The 19,981-nt window shown below is 37.9% G+C and overlaps 1 protein-coding gene across 4 annotated transcripts in view; it reads left to right on the plus strand.

Moving 5' to 3' along the window:
- Window positions 1-1,855: 1,855 nt before the first annotated feature.
- Window positions 1,856-19,981, plus strand: part of LOC134538325 (zinc finger BED domain-containing protein 4-like) — a 30,631-nt gene continuing 12,505 nt past the window's right edge. The window contains exons 1-3 of one of the 4 annotated variants that reach the window (XR_010076122.1): window positions 1,856-8,383; window positions 9,819-9,940; window positions 14,538-14,702. Coding sequence is in view for 2 of the 4 variants with exons in the window: in XM_063379540.1 (XP_063235610.1) it covers window positions 18,246-19,865 (1,620 nt within the window). In the remaining 2 variants the exon portion in view is untranslated. Of the gene's footprint in view, window positions 19,866-19,981 lie in introns of all 4 variants that reach the window. The other 3 variants (XR_010076121.1, XM_063379540.1, XM_063379539.1) reach the window with 3 other exon arrangements.

The raw sequence follows: 19,981 nt of genomic DNA on the forward strand, positions 1-19,981 counted from the left end.
AAAGAGCTCCGTGATTTAGTCATAAATGAATGTAAGAATATCACGTAAAACATTGGTACGACGACTGAATAGCTAGAATCTACGTGAAATTGATGATTTTATAATAAATACCGGAACTACACAATGAAGAAGAGGTAGTTACCGATGTTCGAAGCTCTACTAAAGAATCTACGACGACGATAAGTTTTGACTAACAGCATAAATATAACTGGATCAACGACGAATTAAGAAGAAAAGAAGAAAAGGACTATCAATCTTCGAGATGGAAGGAGTTCGACAGCGGTAGACGGCATCGTAGACGGTGTACCGGAGGACATCATCCTTCTAGACGACTCCAGGTGACCGACGCCAGTCCTGCTGGAGTACCAGCAGCACGAGAGGAGGTGCATCGAGACGGAGACCCAACCAGCGACATCGGAGGAGAGTGAGATCTAACCAGCAACATCGGAGGAGAGACAGGGGTTCGGAGAGGTTTTCCACAGCCTCTTGGTATTGTAACGACGCGACGAGGTTTGTTTGCCCCATCCCCGAATTAACAAGAACAGCGAGAAGTTACCTGTCCTATTTTAATGGCAAGATATCTTAAACTATGATGTTTACGATCAAGACCTAATTTGAAACTCGCTAAAACAACTTAATACTACTTAACTACGTAAAGACTTGTAGCTTGTACATACTGGACCTGGTTAACTGACATTGATCAGTAATATGTACGATATCAAAGTTAAAATCTGTTAAAGTCATTAATTGTCTTGAATGTTTAAAGAATAGTCCCAGGTCCAGAAGTCTTGAGACAGTTTGATCTACCGAAAGAGACTGAGCTAGTAAAAACAAAGAAAAGACTAATTTGCCAGTTAAAATGTGTTTCAATAATATTTAAAATATTGACTGATAACCAAACTATTATTCAGTGATACAATTACGTAAAACGTAATTAGTTCTGAAAGACATTTAAGTATAACGGATATTGAAATTTTGTTTAATGAAAAACCTATTTAAACATGAATAATTGTCTCAAAGGTATTTGTATGTTGCTTGCTAATCATTGACTCTGTCACTTTTCATGTTACAGTTGGATATGTTGCAAAAGAGTATTGTCACCCATACAACCATGATTTTGACCATAGTAAAAAGTTAAATTTTCATTATATTTTATTTTTCCGATTGATAACCATACTTACATATCATGTGTATGTTAAACCAGATAGACAGAAATATTTAGCTTGGATTGTCTTGAAAGAATAATTAGTTTTTATTACACTGAGATCAGCAGTCATAGAGAAGTTAATGCTTTTAAACCCACTACTTATATTTGTTGATTTTAAGGTCAGAATACTTACACCAAAGAGAAGGAGACATACTGCTAAGGAATTATACGACATTTTATTGTTTGGTATTCACACTGAGTCAAACTACACCAGTACATACAACTTGAGAATAATTTATTTTCACTATCAACATAACAAGACATATTTTAGTTAATATTCTGTAGAGGTTAGTAGTTGTGCTACATACACAATCACAGCACTAGTACTTTATAGAGTTTTCACGGCGCCCAACTAGACCACATTTTACATTATAGATATTGGCATTTTAGGAAATATACTCTATAGAGTAATTCTGAAAATACTTATAGAAATTTTGATCACCCAACGGTGGTACACCCTTTTGAAATTTTGGTCGCTCATCCTTGGAGCTGTCTGAAAAATAACAGAAGAAAAGGGAAAATTCTGAAAACACTTCAGAATTTTTGGCGCCCAACGTGTAAGCCAACGTTAGGGACTATTTTATGATTTTTTTTTTTAACAACTCAAGACACTTTGAAAAATACAGACAGTAATTTTGTTTTGTCAAGATGACAGACACAGGTAGGAAGTCATATTTTTTGAGAGGTAGCAATGACACTTCTGACTCTAGTCCTGAACGAGAACCTAGAGAAGTAGTACCAGAACAGCACATCGAGACTACTGGTATGGAGTCACAGCAGGAAATGGAGTTGGGTCATTCGCCGCCGACACCAACTGTTACCCTAGATGCACTGTTCCAGTTCATGAATAAGGAGAAATTAGAACGGGAGCGTAAAGAACAGGAGGAGAAACTAGAACGGGAACGGGAGAAACAAGAACGGGAGCGTAAAGAACAGGAGGAGAAACTAGAACGGGAACGGGAGAAACAAGAACGGGAGCGTATAGAACAGGAGGAGAAGTTAGAAAGGGAACAAAAGGAGCGAGAAAACGCCGAAAGACTAGACAATTTAGTGCAAGTCTTAAATAACACTTTAGGCAGGATTGCAGATGAAACAGCAGAAATCAGGCATGACTTAACTGAAACACAGCACGAGATGCAACAGAAGTTTTCCAGTGTACACACTCGTATTGAAGGTGTAGAAATATTCAGTAAACGCACTGACGATAAAGTAGTACACTTAAGCGAGCGTCTAACAGGAAGGTTAGATATGGTAGAGGCGAAAATAGGGGAAATAGAAAGAGAATCCAGACACATCGCAACATTCTCGCCCCAACTAACGACTCACCACACTAGCGAATGTAATACCGACAAGGAGGACACGCCGGTAAACAAATCGATAACGATAGAAGCCGAGCGAAATCCCGCGAATATTAGTACTGCAATTATGTCAGCAGATCCGGTACTTACACTACACCACCCTTCTAAGAAATGGTTGGATGACGTTCCAACATATTCAGGGAAAAGTAATGAAAACCCTCGAAGATTCTTAAATCAGTTTGGAGAATATTGCCACACATTTAAGTTAACAGACGCAGAAAAATTGAAATGCGTTAGCCACTGCTTGAAAAACACGGCATATTATTGGTGGGAGTTGGCGAAAGATTCGGTACACGCATACGAATCGTTTCAGAAAGCTTTCATATCCCAATTTTGGAATACTCGTATCCAAAGCAATTTGCGAATACAGTTGCATTCTGAAAAATTCGAAAATCGTAAATTTCAAAATTTAGAGGCGCATATCAGCGATATGTACGAGAGAACTCGTTATCTTGATTGCCGTATGGAAGACGAAGAGTTTATTGCCATGATAATTTCGCAATTACCACTCAATTATCAATTACAACTTAGTGGACGGCAATACAGTAATATTGTAGATTTCAAGGAACAACTGTTAACGTATGAACGACTCGTTAAGCTCGATAAAACGGTAACGCACAAAGAAACTAACGAGCGCAAGAACACGAACCAACAGACACCGTTATACAATAACTGGCGCAATCGAAATGAAGGGCAGAACAGCGGACACAAACAACCTCAAATTCACACACTGAACGTTGAAAACTGCGGAAGTAATTGGTATCACAATAGATATCGAGGTCAGCGATATGGTAACGGATTTTATAAACCACAGTACTATCGTCGTAGAAACGAGAAGCGACAAGACAGACGCGAAAATGAATCACAGTGGGAGAATAAACGTCAGGAGGGGACAGTTAATTTCAGAGAGAATTCAGGCGAAAATCGAACAACGAAAGAACGATCGGCAAATTACAATAATCATTCCGGAGGTCAGTACAGCATAAATGCACAAACGTTTGTACCGTCTGAAAAAGGGAACAGCTTTAGCACCACCAGTCACGACGCGCGACAAGGAGAAAGAAATTCATATTCTATAGCGCCAAGTCACGAGCAAAGCAACACGGAATGGCCGCGCATGCAATCTAGCAGAAGCTCAGATACAAACCAAGGAGGTAATAACACATTTTTGATTTCACCGAATGCAAATAATGGATTTGCTAATTTGTCACAAGAGCAAATTAGAGGATTTAAGGACAGTGCGGTAAACTAATTAGGGATGGCGAAAACCCGCTCCGCACGTCAGTCCCTAATTGTAAGTTAGACGGGGCTAGTATAAAATTGGATCCCGACGCAAATGACAAGAATAATTGTCGAAGCATACACACCATTATGTTCAAAGAAAACGAGCGTGAATTTTTACTCAGCGAGCCCACAGCAACCGAAGTTCAAGCGAAACAAGCACTATGTCCGGAGATATCGTTAACTTTAAACGGAGTTAAAGTGCCTGTACTATTAGACAGCGGCGCAGAGATATCCTGCATCAGCGAAGACTGCGTAGCCATGATAGAGAGCACCGGAATATCATTACCGAGAATGCCAGTACCAAGTTTAAAGATTCTAGGGGTTACATCAAGGGCTAGTCCCATCATTAATCGTCAGACCTTATTGGAAGTAGAAGGTTTAGGTAGCACCAAGTACATTAATGTATTAATCGTAAAAGGATTGGCTAAACCAGTAATTTTCGGTGTAGACTTTCTAACTAGCCATAAAATAATTTTGAATTTTGCAGGTTGGATGGTAACTGCTATGGATGACACAGAAAATACGAAAACTACTGAAAATTGGGAAGTTTCGGAAAAATGCATTGCAATCATTCATAAGGAAACTTCGTGTATTAATAGTGACATAAATTTGATGGCGACCGGAGCTGATTTAATAGAAGCTGTAAAGGGAATTACCATGGTAAATGAAACCGGTAGAAATAATCTTCTTCATGTCTTAAGAAATTTTCAAAATATATTTTCCGAAAAACCTGGGTTAAACAAATTATATACAGCTAGTATTCAGGTCATACCCGGTGAACCATTCCATAAAAAGTCGTATCCCATCCCGGCGAAATATTTGAAAGAGGCTGAAGAATATCTAGACTTAATGTTGGAATGGAATGTAATAAAGCGAGCGCCTAGCCCATTCACGAATGCGATACTCTGTGTGCGAAAGAAAGACGGAACAGTACGTTTATGCCTTGACGCGAGGGAGATCAACAAAATTACTGTTCGAGATCGGGAAAGTCCGAGACCAACGAATGATATTCTGCGATTATATCAGGGTGTCAAGTTTCTAACCACACTTGATTTGTCGGCAGGGTACTGGCAAATACCCTTAGAAGAAAGATCTAGACAGTACACATCATTCCTATTCAAGAACTCGCAGTATGTGTTCCAAGTCATGCCGTTCGGCTTATGTAATGCGGTAGCTGAGTTTACTCGTTGTCTGGACGAAACGCTAGGATCTGAGTGCAAAGGATTCGCGCGAGCATATGTCGACGACATTTTGATTACATCGTCATCATTCGAAGAACACCTGGAGCATATCGGCATTGTCCTAACGAAACTACGTGACGCAGGAATGACGGTGAAACTGCGAAAATCCGTATTTTGCCGACAAGAGTTACCATTTCTAGGGCATATTCTGACACCGACCGGAATTCATACCGATCCTGAAAAATTGAACAGTATTTCCAACTTCCCTACACCAAAGAATGTTAAACAACTACGTACATTCCTGGGAGTTATCGGGTTTTACCGAAATTACAGCGACAAGATAGCCAAGATCGCAGTCCCATTGTTTGATCTACTCAAGAAGGACAAGCTGTGGAAATGGGAAGCAGAACAGCGGAAGCTTTTGAAGAACTCAAGAAGGTCTTTCTCGAAGAACGAGTCATCTATCATCCCATGTTAGGTCGGGAATTTCTACTATACACAGACGCATCTGATTATGCCTTAGGGGCGAAGCTCGCGCAAATGGACGATGAGGGAGTAGAACGTACCGTAGCGATGGCGGGTAGAACATTGAATTCGGCAGAGCGAAATTACACGGTCACGGAGAAAGAGACACTAGCAATAATATGGGCTCTGCAGAAGTTTCGAGACCTGCTTCTGGGAGAACATATAAAGCTAATGACTGACCATCAAGCCCTGATGTGTCTAAAAGCAGGCAAAATTTTTGGTAGCAGGCTGACACGATGGTGCTTGCTGATGCAAGAGTTTGACTTGGAAATATGCCACATTAAAGGGAAAGAGAATGTAGTCGCCGATTACCTAAGTCGAATACCCGATGTATTGAATGATGAATTGACACCGAGGAAGAACTCCAAGGAATTTTTGGTAGCTAATCTTGTGACACAACAACTTAAAGATAACGCAACAATCAAGAATGTTTTTGACCAGATAGCTCAACTGCAACAGGAAGATGAATTCTGCAAGGTCATAATAGATAAATTGAAGGGTTCAGAGGTTCCAACTAGGTTAGAGGAGAGATACTGCATGTCGGAGGGAGTATTGTTCAATCATAGCAAGGGAAAAGCCAGATTTGAAGAGCCATGGAAGCCGGTAATACCGAAGCGAAACATCAACTCGATTATTTGGGAGGTTCATAGGAATTGCGGGCATATTGGTTCAAAGAAGCTGACACAGTCATTGATTAGGCAGCTATACTCTCCGAATCTGCACAAGTCAGTCGCCGCCATTACTCGATCGTGCGACTTGTGTCAGAAAGCGAAACATGCCCAACAAAATCTCGAAGGTGAGTTTAAACCTATCCTTCCGGAGAGACCACTGCAGTTGGTATCAGTGGATGTATTGGGACCATTACCTAGATCAACAGCCGGGGTGAAATATGTGTTCGTGATGGTAGATTTATTTACAAAATACACCAAGTTGTATCCCATAGTCAATGCCACCAGCAAGATAGTATTCCAGAAAGTTAAACAGTTTATCGCGGAAGTGGGTCGACCGGAGAAAATTATTTCGGATCATGCCACACAATTCATGAGTCAAGTTTGGCAAGAAGGACTCAGAAAACTGCAAATCGTACCCACCACGTCTTCGGTGAGACACCCGCAGAGTAATCCTGTGGAGAGACAAATGCGCACACTTGGTAATATGTTGCGGACATTCTGCCACGATACACAGCAGAACTGGATGAGTAAATTAACGTTCATTGAATGCATTTTGAATAATACTGTACACAGTTCTACCAGTGTTACTCCATATGAAGCGTTAACAGGAAAAAGATCATTGATAATACCGTCATTGTTACTACCGAGACATCACGATGAAGCTCTGGCCGCAGAAGATAAAGAATTAGTCGAGATACAGAAGGAAACTGAAGAGTTGGTCGCAGCCAAGTTGACATCCACGGCGGATCTTCGGAGAAAATACCAGAAAGATTCCAGCAAGATGAGTTTTAATTGTGGAGATTTAGTACTCAAGAGAACGAATCCAGTAAGCCAATTTTGGAAGTACGTTACTAAGAAGCTATTTCTACTCTTCGATGGACCATATATGATCACGAAGATTATTAGAAGTAACTGTTACGAACTGTCTGACATTAAAACGAAACAAGTAATAGGACACTATAATATAACGCAGTTGAAATATTACACTCCTGTAGAATAGTATACACTGTTACACATATGTCCGTTTGAAGACATATATCGGTGACAATACTCTATGTTTGCAAGTAAGTATGTAAATAAGGTCAATAATATGAAATGTAAATTTTCTGCAAATAATTAGAATATAGATGAGATGTTTGTATGATGAGAAATGGTCCTAAGACCTATATCAGAGTATAGTTCGTTAGTCACATTTCTGAAGGGGACTATTCTATAGAGGTATTTGAGAAGCCCTCAATAGAAATGAATTTTATGTTTATTATTTTACTTCTTACCTCTATGACTTTGTCTTAGTCCTGTTATGAATTATATTTACCAGTATTGTATCTCTATGGTCAGGTCAATTTGGTTTTACTCTTTAAGTATTTTCATGTTTTATCTAAGTAATAATTTTATGAAATGTCTTTGCAAACATTTGTTAAACGGCGACGAATAGGAAATGAGCTTACACCTTTTAATATTGTTTTTGGGTCATTACTGAGGAAAGAGTATATGTGATTGGACGCTCGACTGCGCATATATTTTATTTAAAGAATTTAGTATTTCCAGTGTGATTTCGGAGAGTGTTCAATAGAGAAAGCTTTGACTGTTTGAAACAAATTGGAACGGGAGTTTCTGTTCTACTATCATGGGAGAAGGATTAGAGAGAAAGAGCTCCGTGATTTAGTCATAAATGAATGTAAGAATATCACGTAAAACATTGGTACGACGACTGAATAGCTAGAATCTACGTGAAATTGATGATTTTATAATAAATACCGGAACTACACAATGAAGAAGAGGTAGTTACCGATGTTCGAAGCTCTACTAAAGAATCTACGACGACGATAAGTTTTGACTAACAGCATAAATATAACTGGATCAACGACGAATTAAGAAGAAAAGAAGAAAAGGACTATCAATCTTCGAGATGGAAGGAGTTCGACAGCGGTAGACGGCATCGTAGACGGTGTACCGGAGGACATCATCCTTCTAGACGACTCCAGGTGACCGACGCCAGTCCTGCTGGAGTACCAGCAGCACGAGAGGAGGTGCATCGAGACGGAGACCCAACCAGCGACATCGGAGGAGAGTGAGATCTAACCAGCAACATCGGAGGAGAGACAGGGGTTCGGAGAGGTTTTCCACAGCCTCTTGGTATTGTAACGACGCGACGAGGTTTGTTTGCCCCATCCCCGAATTAACAAGAACAGCGAGAAGTTACCTGTCCTATTTTAATGGCAAGATATCTTAAACTATGATGTTTACGATCAAGACCTAATTTGAAACTCGCTAAAACAACTTAATACTACTTAACTACGTAAAGACTTGTAGCTTGTACATACTGGACCTGGTTAACTGACATTGATCAGTAATATGTACGATATCAAAGTTAAAATCTGTTAAAGTCATTAATTGTCTTGAATGTTTAAAGAATAGTCCCAGGTCCAGAAGTTTTGAGACAGTTTGATCTACCGAAAGAGACTGAGCTAGTAAAAACAAAGAAAAGACTAATTTGCCAGTTAAAATGTGTTTCAATAATATTTAAAATATTGACTGATAACCAAACTATTATTCAGTGATACAATTACGTAAAACGTAATTAGTTCTGAAAGACATTTAAGTATAACGGATATTGAAATTTTGTTTAATGAAAAACCTATTTAAACATGAATAATTGTCTCAAAGGTATTTGTATGTTGCTTGCTAATCATTGACTCTGTCACTTTTCATGTTACAGTTGGATATGTTGCAAAAGAGTATTGTCACCCATACAACCATGATTTTGACCATAGTAAAAAGTTAAATTTTCATTATATTTTATTTTTCCGATTGATAACCATACTTACATATCATGTGTATGTTAAACCAGATAGACAGAAATATTTAGCTTGGATTGTCTTGAAAGAATAATTAGTTTTTATTACACTGAGATCAGCAGTCATAGAGAAGTTAATGCTTTTAAACCCACTACTAATATTTGTTGATTTTAAGGTCAGAATACTTACACCAAAGAGAAGGAGACATACTGCTAAGGAATTATACGACATTTTATTGTTTGGTATTCACACTGAGTCAAACTACACCAGTACATACAACTTGAGAATAATTTATTTTCACTATCAACATAAGACATATTTTAGTTAATATTCTGTAGAGGTTAGTAGTTGTGCTACATACACAATCACAGCACTAGTACTTTATAGAGTTTTCACGGCGCCCAACTAGACCACATTTTACATTATAGATATTGGCATTTTAGGAAATATACTCTATAGAGTAATTCTGAAAATACTTATAGAAATTTTGATCACCCAACGGTGGTACACCCTTTTGAAATTTTGGTCGCTCATCCTTGGAGCTGTCTGAAAAATAACAGAAGAAAAGGGAAAATTCTGAAAACACTTCAACAGCCTGGCTGGACTTTGCCCGGTCAGCAGTAGCTGGCCTCAGCGGTGGGATGAACCCACTCCATCATTTGCTATCATCTATTATGTCAGTATTTTACAAAAACATTGCAGCAGCAGCATTAATATGATAAAAATTTTTCTATGTTTTATTCAAAAGGGTTTTTCTTAATAGTAGCATATAATGGCAACTTTTTTTTTTACAGCCTGGTGCGTGGCAGACGCTACCGCCACCCTCCCGCCGGAGTATATCGGCAGTCAGTCGACAATCGGCCCTGTCTGGTGTGACCGCAGTTCCGTGGAGGTCCAGCAACTGTATTTCATCGTGGTGATTATAATCGATTTAAACATACCCTTTTTTTTTATCTATTCGGCCTCCCCGCGTCCCTGGCCAATTTGCAATTAAGGGCCTAACCCCGCTGACTTTGACTTCATTTCGATTTGCAACTCCAGCACATGCAAACCCTAGTGTGACTGTCCATAGGAAGTATTTGTGTCTAGGGTAATGTTCCATGAGTAACAACAAAGCTTACCACACGTGTTTACGTGTGATCGTGTGAATGAAACCAAACACGTCTGTATTATTTTGAGTAATCTACATCGTATTATACAGAAAACAGCAGTCTATGCTGAGTAGGAGAAATGCTTCACAGTCGACAGCTAGCTTCTTGTTCCTAGCACATGAGGTTCTGAGCAGACAAGCTCAAGCTGGGGTTGACTACCCACGACCAGTAGCGTAGCCAGGATTTGTGTATGCGAGGGGGGGGGGGGGGTTAAGAAGCATGGTTCCCCCCCCCTCCCAATTAAAGCTGGGGGTCTGGGGGTATTTTCCTCCCCCGGAAAAATTTTATTAATTTTTTAATAAAAAAATTGTTGGGTGATGAAGTAAGAAATTAACTAAAGATATTTTAATCAATCCAAGTGCCTTGTCCACGTCCACTCAAAATCATAACTCATGCTCGAAGCTCAACAATAAAAAAAAAAAAAGGAATAAAAATGGTTGGGTTTCGGCAGAACTGGCCTGTTCCTGGAAACAATTAACTTTAGCTTGAACAGTTACACCTGCTTATAATTATTGCGCTGGTTAAATACAATAGGTGTAAGATATTTGAAAACTTGGGACCCGTCCCAGCGTCACAACCTTATAGCTTCTGTAGAATCGGTAGGGCTCGCTTGCTCTTTCCCTCCAGTGCAATGGCCGGTGATAGCAGTAAGACGCCCAGGCTTTTAGCTAACCTGCTTTCAGATAAGATAAAAAATTAATGGGCTAAGGGGGGGGGGGGTGGTTAGAACCCCTAAAACCCTTTCCCCCGGCTACGCCTCTGCCCACGACAGAAAAAACCTGGTTAAGGGTACAGAACCAGTCTGGCGACAAACTTGCCCTCCCTGGTCAATATCAATCATTTTAATTCATCCAGCGATGCACTAGGTCCACCCTGGGTCTCATACCTGAAACCATTGATGATGGTAACAGTAATGATTAATATTTATTCATACATAAATACTAGGTTATTATATTTAAAATTAGTTTTAAAATATTTCCTTTTCAAAGAGTAATGAAACACTACCTACTGGTTTAAAGGAAATATAACCGAACAGCCACTGATGCTGATATGTATGTCCTGCCAAAAGTGCCTACTAATTGTGCAGCATAAGTCATAACATAAATGTAAAGATTTACAGGACATAAAATGCTCGTCAACTATTGTTTAGAGAATAATAACCATCTAAAAATTGCTATGCTGAAAGATCATAATGATACTAAGATCAGTTTTGGTGACTTCTGAAAAATTACATTACTTGTTGACACTAGCAACTCATAAGGTACCGGTAGTTAACATATAACACTTAATATAATTCTTCAGATTGGTCAATATTTATTTTGACGGCAGCATAAAATGAATACTAGAACATTATTAATACATTTAGTAGTGTCATACATGTTACAAAATGGATACGCATCATAGTGCCTGCCAACATGCTTATATTTAGGTTTTAAAATGGTAATAACTACTTAAGCCTGATTTCTGATGTGATAAATGACAACTTAACAAACTTTAATTATATAGCACTTAATACAATTTATGGTAAGTTTTGACTGTATCTGCTATTTCATTAATTTAAATGATTCTGAAAATTTGAGCAAGTGCTATTTTAGCTATATTTATAATTTGAATACCCGCGGTTTTGTGGTCTTCAAATTACTACACACACATTTGTGCAATGACGGCTCCATAGCTATAAGATACAACCTCTATTTAGACATTTGTGTCAGCAATAATAATAGTGAGTTTTGTTTGATAGCAAAGAGATTAAATTTACAGAGTCTTGTTACTTTAGCATTGTTCACATTGAATTAAATTGCAGGAAATAAAAACTAATCCAAACATGTTTTTTTTTCTTCAAAGATTAAACTTTATGACGTAAAACAACTGTAATGCAATTTCATAAGAAACATGCATAAACAGATTTATACATACATGCATTTAAGTACAATTATACTTAAAACTTAAAATTACTACATAATTTATAACAGCTTGATAAAAATTTATACAAATATAAATTTCAAAATTATTTAGATTGCAAAACCATTTTAAATTACATTTTTAAAGAAAACATATATAAAACATAAATAGAAACAAACATAGTATGTATGAATATATTAAACTGTAGATACCTACTAGGTAATAATGTTAGTGTAGTTAATCAATTTTCATAATCTACATTAGGATTGAAATCACACAACTGAGTACATTTTAACAACAAACCCACATTACTCATTTTGCAATGCTAGTGTTTATGCTTATATTGACCACACTCTTGGCATTAAAAGGAACTTTTCCTTGTCAGTTTCATCTATATTTTATTAGAATTATGCCTGTCATTTGTAATAATTAATCTGTGTAGTGGTGCACGTAATAAAGACAAAACTATATTCATTTTATGTACACATTTTAATTGTTTTCCTTCCACAATGATACTTTAACTAAGAATTTATATATTTGTTTTCATATCAGTTTATTTTTGTTTTGTTATTTAAACGCAATGTCTGCGGCACTGACTGTGGAGTGCTAATGGGGTTAGTCACACTGAAAACATCTGCGACTAGACATTTGTGTAATGATGGATAAAGTTAAAGCTTGGAACTCTATAGAGCAGATGAACAATTATTATTACTTGAAGTGAATTGAAGGACGTTTTTGGAGGTGGTCACCAATTTGGACAGCAAGTAAATATGGTCTAACTTTAAAGTTTGGTTGTAATCCTTGCTGTAACTCAACTTGCTATTTCTTGTAATTTTGTTATTATGGAATGGAAGCATATTACATCCCCTAGTTTTTAAAAGTTAATTCACTGTTTAATAGTAATGTTGAGACATATGTATAAGAATATGACTCCAGCATTAACTTGACCTTCAATCTGTGTAGCAATGGTGCTGACTCAGTGTAAAATGAAGTTGTTAAATTTAATGGTTTTTGCAGTATCTACAATATGGTGCTCTCTTATGACAGATTTTGTAATCATGGATGAGAATACTGAAGTTCAACTGTACCATTGGCTACTACTACTAAGACTGGGCTTCATCTGCCATATTTAATTTTTAGTGTTTTACTACTTACAGAATTTTATGTAGATATAATTTTAAAAGAAGAATGTAATTGATATTTTTTTTTCTCACAAAAGATTTTTTTTTTGTTTTACCCAGCTGTATGAAACCCAGATAATGTACTTTTAGTGAATCCCAATATAATCAATTAGGCAAAAAAATTTAATAATGAATATATTCTTGACTTGGCAGGTAACATGTAACAAATACCTATCTATCTATTATCCTAATTTTTTTTTAATAAAAAAGCATAAACAATGAAACATGCATAAAAATTGGGCTAGATGAACAATAGTGGCATGAAAATCACTAACCCAAAATAGTAAGTGAATCAAGCTCTAAGAGAATATATTACCAATAGCTATACAGATTTATCATTGGAATGTGAATAAATATAGTACTTACTATGCAACATTTTACATTTGGTTTCAGTTTATAAATTAATGTATGTAATAAAACAAATAATAAAATTTATATGTTTAAAGCCATTTCAGTAGTACTGGTCAATGTTATGAGAGAGCTTGACCAACCAAACAAAACATGTAGAAAAGTTTCTGTATTCAAATGACACACATTGAAGACCCTTATATAGTTATTTGAATCTACTTGGGTTTATTTCTCCATAACATTACCATGTAAAATGATACAAAACTACAAATTTATGGTATCCATTAGGACATGACTCTTTAGTTCATGCTAATTCTACAGAAAACCATTCTGTCATTGCACTTATTGCCCTTTGCAACAAAATATTATAAATAATTTTTTGGTTATTTTTATTAGTTAATGAGTATAAATACTAAGAAAAGTAGGTAAACTGTAAAGTAAAAGTACTAAAAACCTTGATATTCAATTTAGAAAATTTAATTTGAATGTTTTTGAATTAAATTCTTAAAAACTATTTTTAGGTACTAACATAATTATGTGTCTGGATGATGTAACAATAAAATCACATCAATAAAACGTTCATACTACATCCACACTGACAGAACATTTGATGGAGTGTACCTGAATATGTTCTGTAAGACAATGTTTCCATGCAAAGCGACTACCACATTGCTGACATTTGTAGGGCTTCTGTCCAGTGTGTGTTCTCGTGTGACTTTGTCCGTGCAAACCTCATCACATTGCTCACACTTGTAGGGTTTCAGTGTGTGTTCTCATGTGTCTTGTAAGGTGACTTGCAGTGTTAGAGCTCCTACCACAATGCTCGCACCTGTAAGACTTCTCCTTTACTGTGGGTGTTCGTGTATTTGTGTGATTGGCAGACTTCACAATGCACCTACCGCTGCCCTCTCATTGTAACCGTGCTGCGTAGTTTCAGATTTTGTTACCAGACCTGGCATGGCTGGATGTGTCAGCTACTGGGATGAAGCATTGCACACTGCTGCCAACGGTGGCAATCCAAAGTTTCTCGCGACAGAATTTAATATGTCTTTCGAGGTACATGAGGCTGCTGAAGCTGGTACTGCAGTATCCGCAGGTAAATACTCGGTCTGAAAATGACAGAGATAACGTTAAGTTTTGCTATCAATTATGAAAGGTAGTAATAGTCTAACAGTCTTGGCAAATTAATAACATATGATGGTATTATTGTCTTTAAATTAAATTATTAATAAAAGAAAAATTGTGTATTGAAATTGTTTATTTGAGGAGAACTTTTATTACCGCCACCGCCACCACTTGAAAAGTCTCCAAAATATTTCTTGCTGTGTAGAGTCAATAATATTTGTTTGACATTAATTTTTATAACCACCAAAAACCAAATAAATACTAATCTTGTACTGCATGATACTAATCTGACTATGTTCGCCACATGGATCATTGAATACACCGGAGTCTTCTTTGCTTGTTCTTTTTTGTGCAAAGCCACTGTCTGAAATGAGTCTTGCAATTGGTATTACTGGCAGAATAGCTGGCATGTGCTTTTATTTTTCCGCCATCTCAGATTGAAAATCAACTGCATGTTATGGATGCCCGCTTGATCCAAATAAATTTAAGAAATATTTGTACCGTATAAACCCACGTACCACCCGCCCCCGGGTAAGAGCCGCACCCTTATTTTTAGAATGCCATGGTGGGAAAAAATGTTTTTATTGCAAATCTGCACGGAAAAAAAATAATTTAGTTGTGATTTCTTTTCCTTTCAAACAGTAACAAATCATAAAGAATTACCAAAAAAGTACTATGCTACTTATTACAGCCTCGGCATTTGTGTTAAAAGTGTACAGAAGGCAGGCAACTGCAATGTGGCAACATCGCGCAAGTAGAACGTGGCATCGGCGCGTGCGATCGATAACAACACGCCGTGTGTGCACGTGACCTTGCCCAGATCCCAGCTATTTACAGTTACAATCTCCCGCGTCCATTATCGTGCGCTGGGCAATGACCTCGTTCAAACAAATAAACGATAAAGCACGTGAGTCCTAGCCATGCATAATAAAAACTATTTTTATTACATGCATAATAAAAATCCTTGTGCCTAAATGTGGCATATACCATATAAAAATATAAATTAGGTTAACACAAATACGGCATTTATTAGGATTAAATAAAAGTGACGTACGAAATCACAGACAATAAAATTAACAAAAGAATAACATGATGTCACAGCTGTCAGCCAAGAATGGATTTAAACTTCCTCACAGCTGTTGTCCACAGTGCTGCTAGTGTTGGAGCACTCATCATCGGAGCTCAAGCAATCGTCTTCCGTGTCGTCGAGCGCATTTGAAAACTCTTTACGACTAATGTTTCTGGGATCGCAGACCAGGCATTAAGAATCCACTGACACACAAGATACAAGCTTGGTCGCCTTATTCTCCCGGTTGGTGTCATTTCGTGGTTTCGCTCGCCATCCACTCGGAGTATTGCAGCTTCAGATCCGTTTTAAACAGCCTATTGATACAGATGTCAAGGGGCTGCAAAACTGAAGTTAATCCTCCAGGTATTACGACCTGATCTGTTCGCCTATCTTTCAGACGATTCTTTGTTTCTTCGGTTAAATGACCGCGAAAGCTGTCCAACACCAGCATGCTTCGTAATTTCAACAAAGCACCGGGTTGTCGTTCCCACACAGATTTAATCCAGTCCACAACCATTGCATGGTCCATCCATCCCTTCTCTTTAGCCCTCACAATAATACCATTAGGGGATTTTTCATTTTTTGGAAGCGATTCCCTTTTAAAAATCACATACGGCGGTAGTTTTATCCCGTCGGAAAGGACTGTCAACATTACAGTGCACAGCATTTTTTCACAGCCTCCAGTTAAGATGCGCACTGTTTTTACACCTTTTGTTTCAAATGTTATATCTGCAGGCATTTCAAAGTACACAGGTGTTTGGTCGGCGTTTCCAATTTGTGAAGACAAATATTTGTGTTGTTTCCGCAGCTTTAACACATGCCTCTGAAATGCTATTAATTTCTCATCGTAGCTTGTCGGTAAACGCTGGCAGATTGTAGTACGCCGCCTCATGGACAAACCCTTTCTTACCTGAACCTGCGCATCTTTTTCCTACTTGCTTTAAAGCCTTCACCCACACCAAGTTCACGAGCAATTTGCAGCGCCTTTAGCGAACACATTTCCGTGTTTACAGCGTACCCGAATTGCCTTCTGTCCTGTATGTAGTCATAGAGTTTTTCCTCTATCTCCGGAAACTTTGCTACCGCACCCCGGAACGCACATCTATCGCCACTGGCCGAAAGCAGTTTGTCTTTACTTTTCCTCCAATCCCTCACACATGATTCGTCGACATAATATTTTCGCCCAGCAGCACGGTTACCGATTTCTCTCGCTTCACTGATTATTTTTAATTTTTCCGCAACTGTGAAAGAACGCAACTTTTTACGATTCATACAATACTTGCAGCCAACACACGTGTAAAACCACTGCGTACTTTGCAAATGAGGATAGGACAGTGCGTGGGAGCGCGCGTTTGTAACCAGCGAAGCTGCAGTGTGACAACGCTGTGAGGAATGTGACCTTGACTGTCTGCCGCTTCCTTCCCATCCTTTTCCCCTACCCCTCTTGCCTATCGCAGCAACCTCCAGTCGCGCCGGCGTTATTTCGTCACCGTGCAAAAATGGCCCAAGACCCATGTAACACCCGCACCCTACTTTTTGGACCCTTTTTTTTTTTAAATGGTGCGGGTGGTACGTGGGTTTATACTAGGGATGGGAAAGTCGATCCGTCGATTCTTCGATACCCCGATTTTTTGATACATAATCGATAATCGAGGATCGGCGAAAATCACCGATTATTAAAATTCTGCAGGATGTAGACGTAAAGTGCTGCCTAGCAGCGGTTCATCGCTGTCGTTGCAGTAATTTTAGTCAGTTTTACAACTAAATAAATAACCATAAACGATATAATAAATAATAAATGAAATATAACATAGCTTACCACAGCTCAGTTGCCACAATCCCGTAAGCGGGAACGGAGGTTGGCGATTTCGTACTGTGCATTTAGGGTTATTTATTTATTAACGCAGTGTTATCGTATAAAGAAATTGTAGCCCAACTTTTACTTGCTGAATACACCCACATTGGTAGCCATGTGCACAAAATTTCAAGATTCTACTGAGAAGTGTGCCACGTTTTCTACGTTTCTAGTATATTTATTCACTTGCGTTGTTGCATATTTATTTTCGTCAATGATTTTTTTTGTTAACCAGCATTTGTCTATACATGAACTTTCACAGGTTTGCCAACTTCCGGTACAGATCTTATTCTCAATTACTTAACGATAAAATGCAAGAATAATGTGGCCATAGCCCGTAACATTTTACGAGTTACGTATTTTCCGTAATTTATTTAATAACAGTAAACATTAAATCACCAGTTAATTACGCAACTTAAACATAAAATTTCAATGGACGTTTTTGAAACACGTTTTCATTCCAGTAAGTTACCAGTACGGCAACTGTAGAAATTTTCTTACATGCTTTTGTTTCCAGTGATGCTTCTTTGTTTGAATGTTGGGTAATGTTAGCGCAATACGAATAGTAAAATAACATTTTTATTTACGTGATGTCTAGTGAAGTGTGGAAATACTTTGTCATCGACCGACAAAATTCTGGCTACGCAATATGTCAAATCTGTAAATGTACAATCTCACGTGGCGGTAAATCTAAAACTACAACAAACATGAAAAAACATCTCGAAAACAAGCATGGGAGTTACGTTCATGAGACGAAGAAACAAAGGCTACATTCATCGGAATTGAGCGAGATTGAAGAAAATGAAATAGATGATAGTTCAGCACAAAATTGTTCTTCAGAGACAACCTTGCCATTGTCATCAAATTCAGATGTTAGGCCTACTGCTACTGATTCATCGAGAGGCAGCGGTTCAGTGTCCCCGAGGCATGCTGAGAAAGTTGGCCAAACGAATATTTCATCAAGAACACCAAACCAGTATAGGCTAACTCCTAAAAGTCAATACCAGCCTACATTACAATCATTTATTGATAAAACTGCACAATTCAAGTCCACTGATCCTCGTGCAAAATCAATAACTCAGCACATAGGTAGAATGATGTGCTTAGACAATCGTCCTTTTAGCATGGTTGAAGACAGAGGATTCACAGAATTTGTCAAATTCCTTGAGCCTAGGTATGTTTTGCCCAGCAGAAAACATTTTTCAAATACTGTTGTACCACACATGTACCAAGAATGTAGGGAAAATGTGAACAAAAAGTTGGACGAAGCTGAACATGTGAGTCTTACAACAGATATGTGGACTTCAACAGCCAATGACGATTATCTTGGTCTAACTGTGCATTTTGTTGATTCCAATTTTGTCTTGCAACACCTCAACATTGGGGTTATTCCCTTTCCTGAATTATCTCACACAGGGAACAATTTGTGCAATTTTATCACAGAAACACTTGAAGAATGGAAGCTGCAATCTAAAGTTGTTGCCATTGTAAGAGACAATGCCAGGAACATAACTGCTGGCCTAGAATCATCCGAATATGAACATCTGCCATGCCTAGCACATACCCTGCAGCTTGTTGTAAAGGAAGGGCTACTGAACAACAAGAATGTAAATAATCTGATTGCCAACGGTCGTCGCATAGTTGGCCATTTCAAACATTCTTGTAAGGCGACAAAAGAGTTAAAGAAGGCTCAAGCCACGCTGAAAATGAAAAAACATAAACTTATCCAGGATGAACCAACGCGTTGGAATTCATCTCTCCATATGCTACAGCGCTTACTTGAGCAAAAACAGTCTGTTTCTTTAGCATCAGCAACTCTGCAGTTACCTGTGACTTTTTCATCAGCAGAATGGAACCTGATGACAAATGTAGTAAACCTTTTAAGTATTTTCAACCATGCAACATTGGCTGTAAGTACTCAGTGTGTGACAGCCTCAGAAGTCATACCTATAATCAACAGTTCTACTGAAGAGCTAAGGAAACCAGCACCTACTGGATCAGGTGTACAGGGCATCAAAAATGATATGCTTGCTGCCATAACTTTGAAGTATTCTGATGTTGAAGAGAATATGTTGTACGCAGTTGCAACATTACTGGACCCACGATTTAAACACCATGTTTTTGTGCAGGACGGTAATGTCACAAAAGCGAAAGTTTTTTTGATTGAAGAAGCAAGAAAAACTATCTGTTTGAAACAACCTGAAACTGAGGTAAGTTAGGTGCTAATTTCCTTGTAATTCATTAAGTGTATTCTTATTTGTCTACTTCTGCTGTTTTATGTTGACACATTTGTTTGTTCATTTTTAATTTTTAATTTTGAAAATTT

The sequence above is a fragment of the Bacillus rossius genome, chromosome 13, assembly GCF_032445375.1.
Source record: "Bacillus rossius redtenbacheri isolate Brsri chromosome 13, Brsri_v3, whole genome shotgun sequence".
Taxonomy (NCBI): domain Eukaryota; kingdom Metazoa; phylum Arthropoda; class Insecta; order Phasmatodea; family Bacillidae; genus Bacillus; species Bacillus rossius.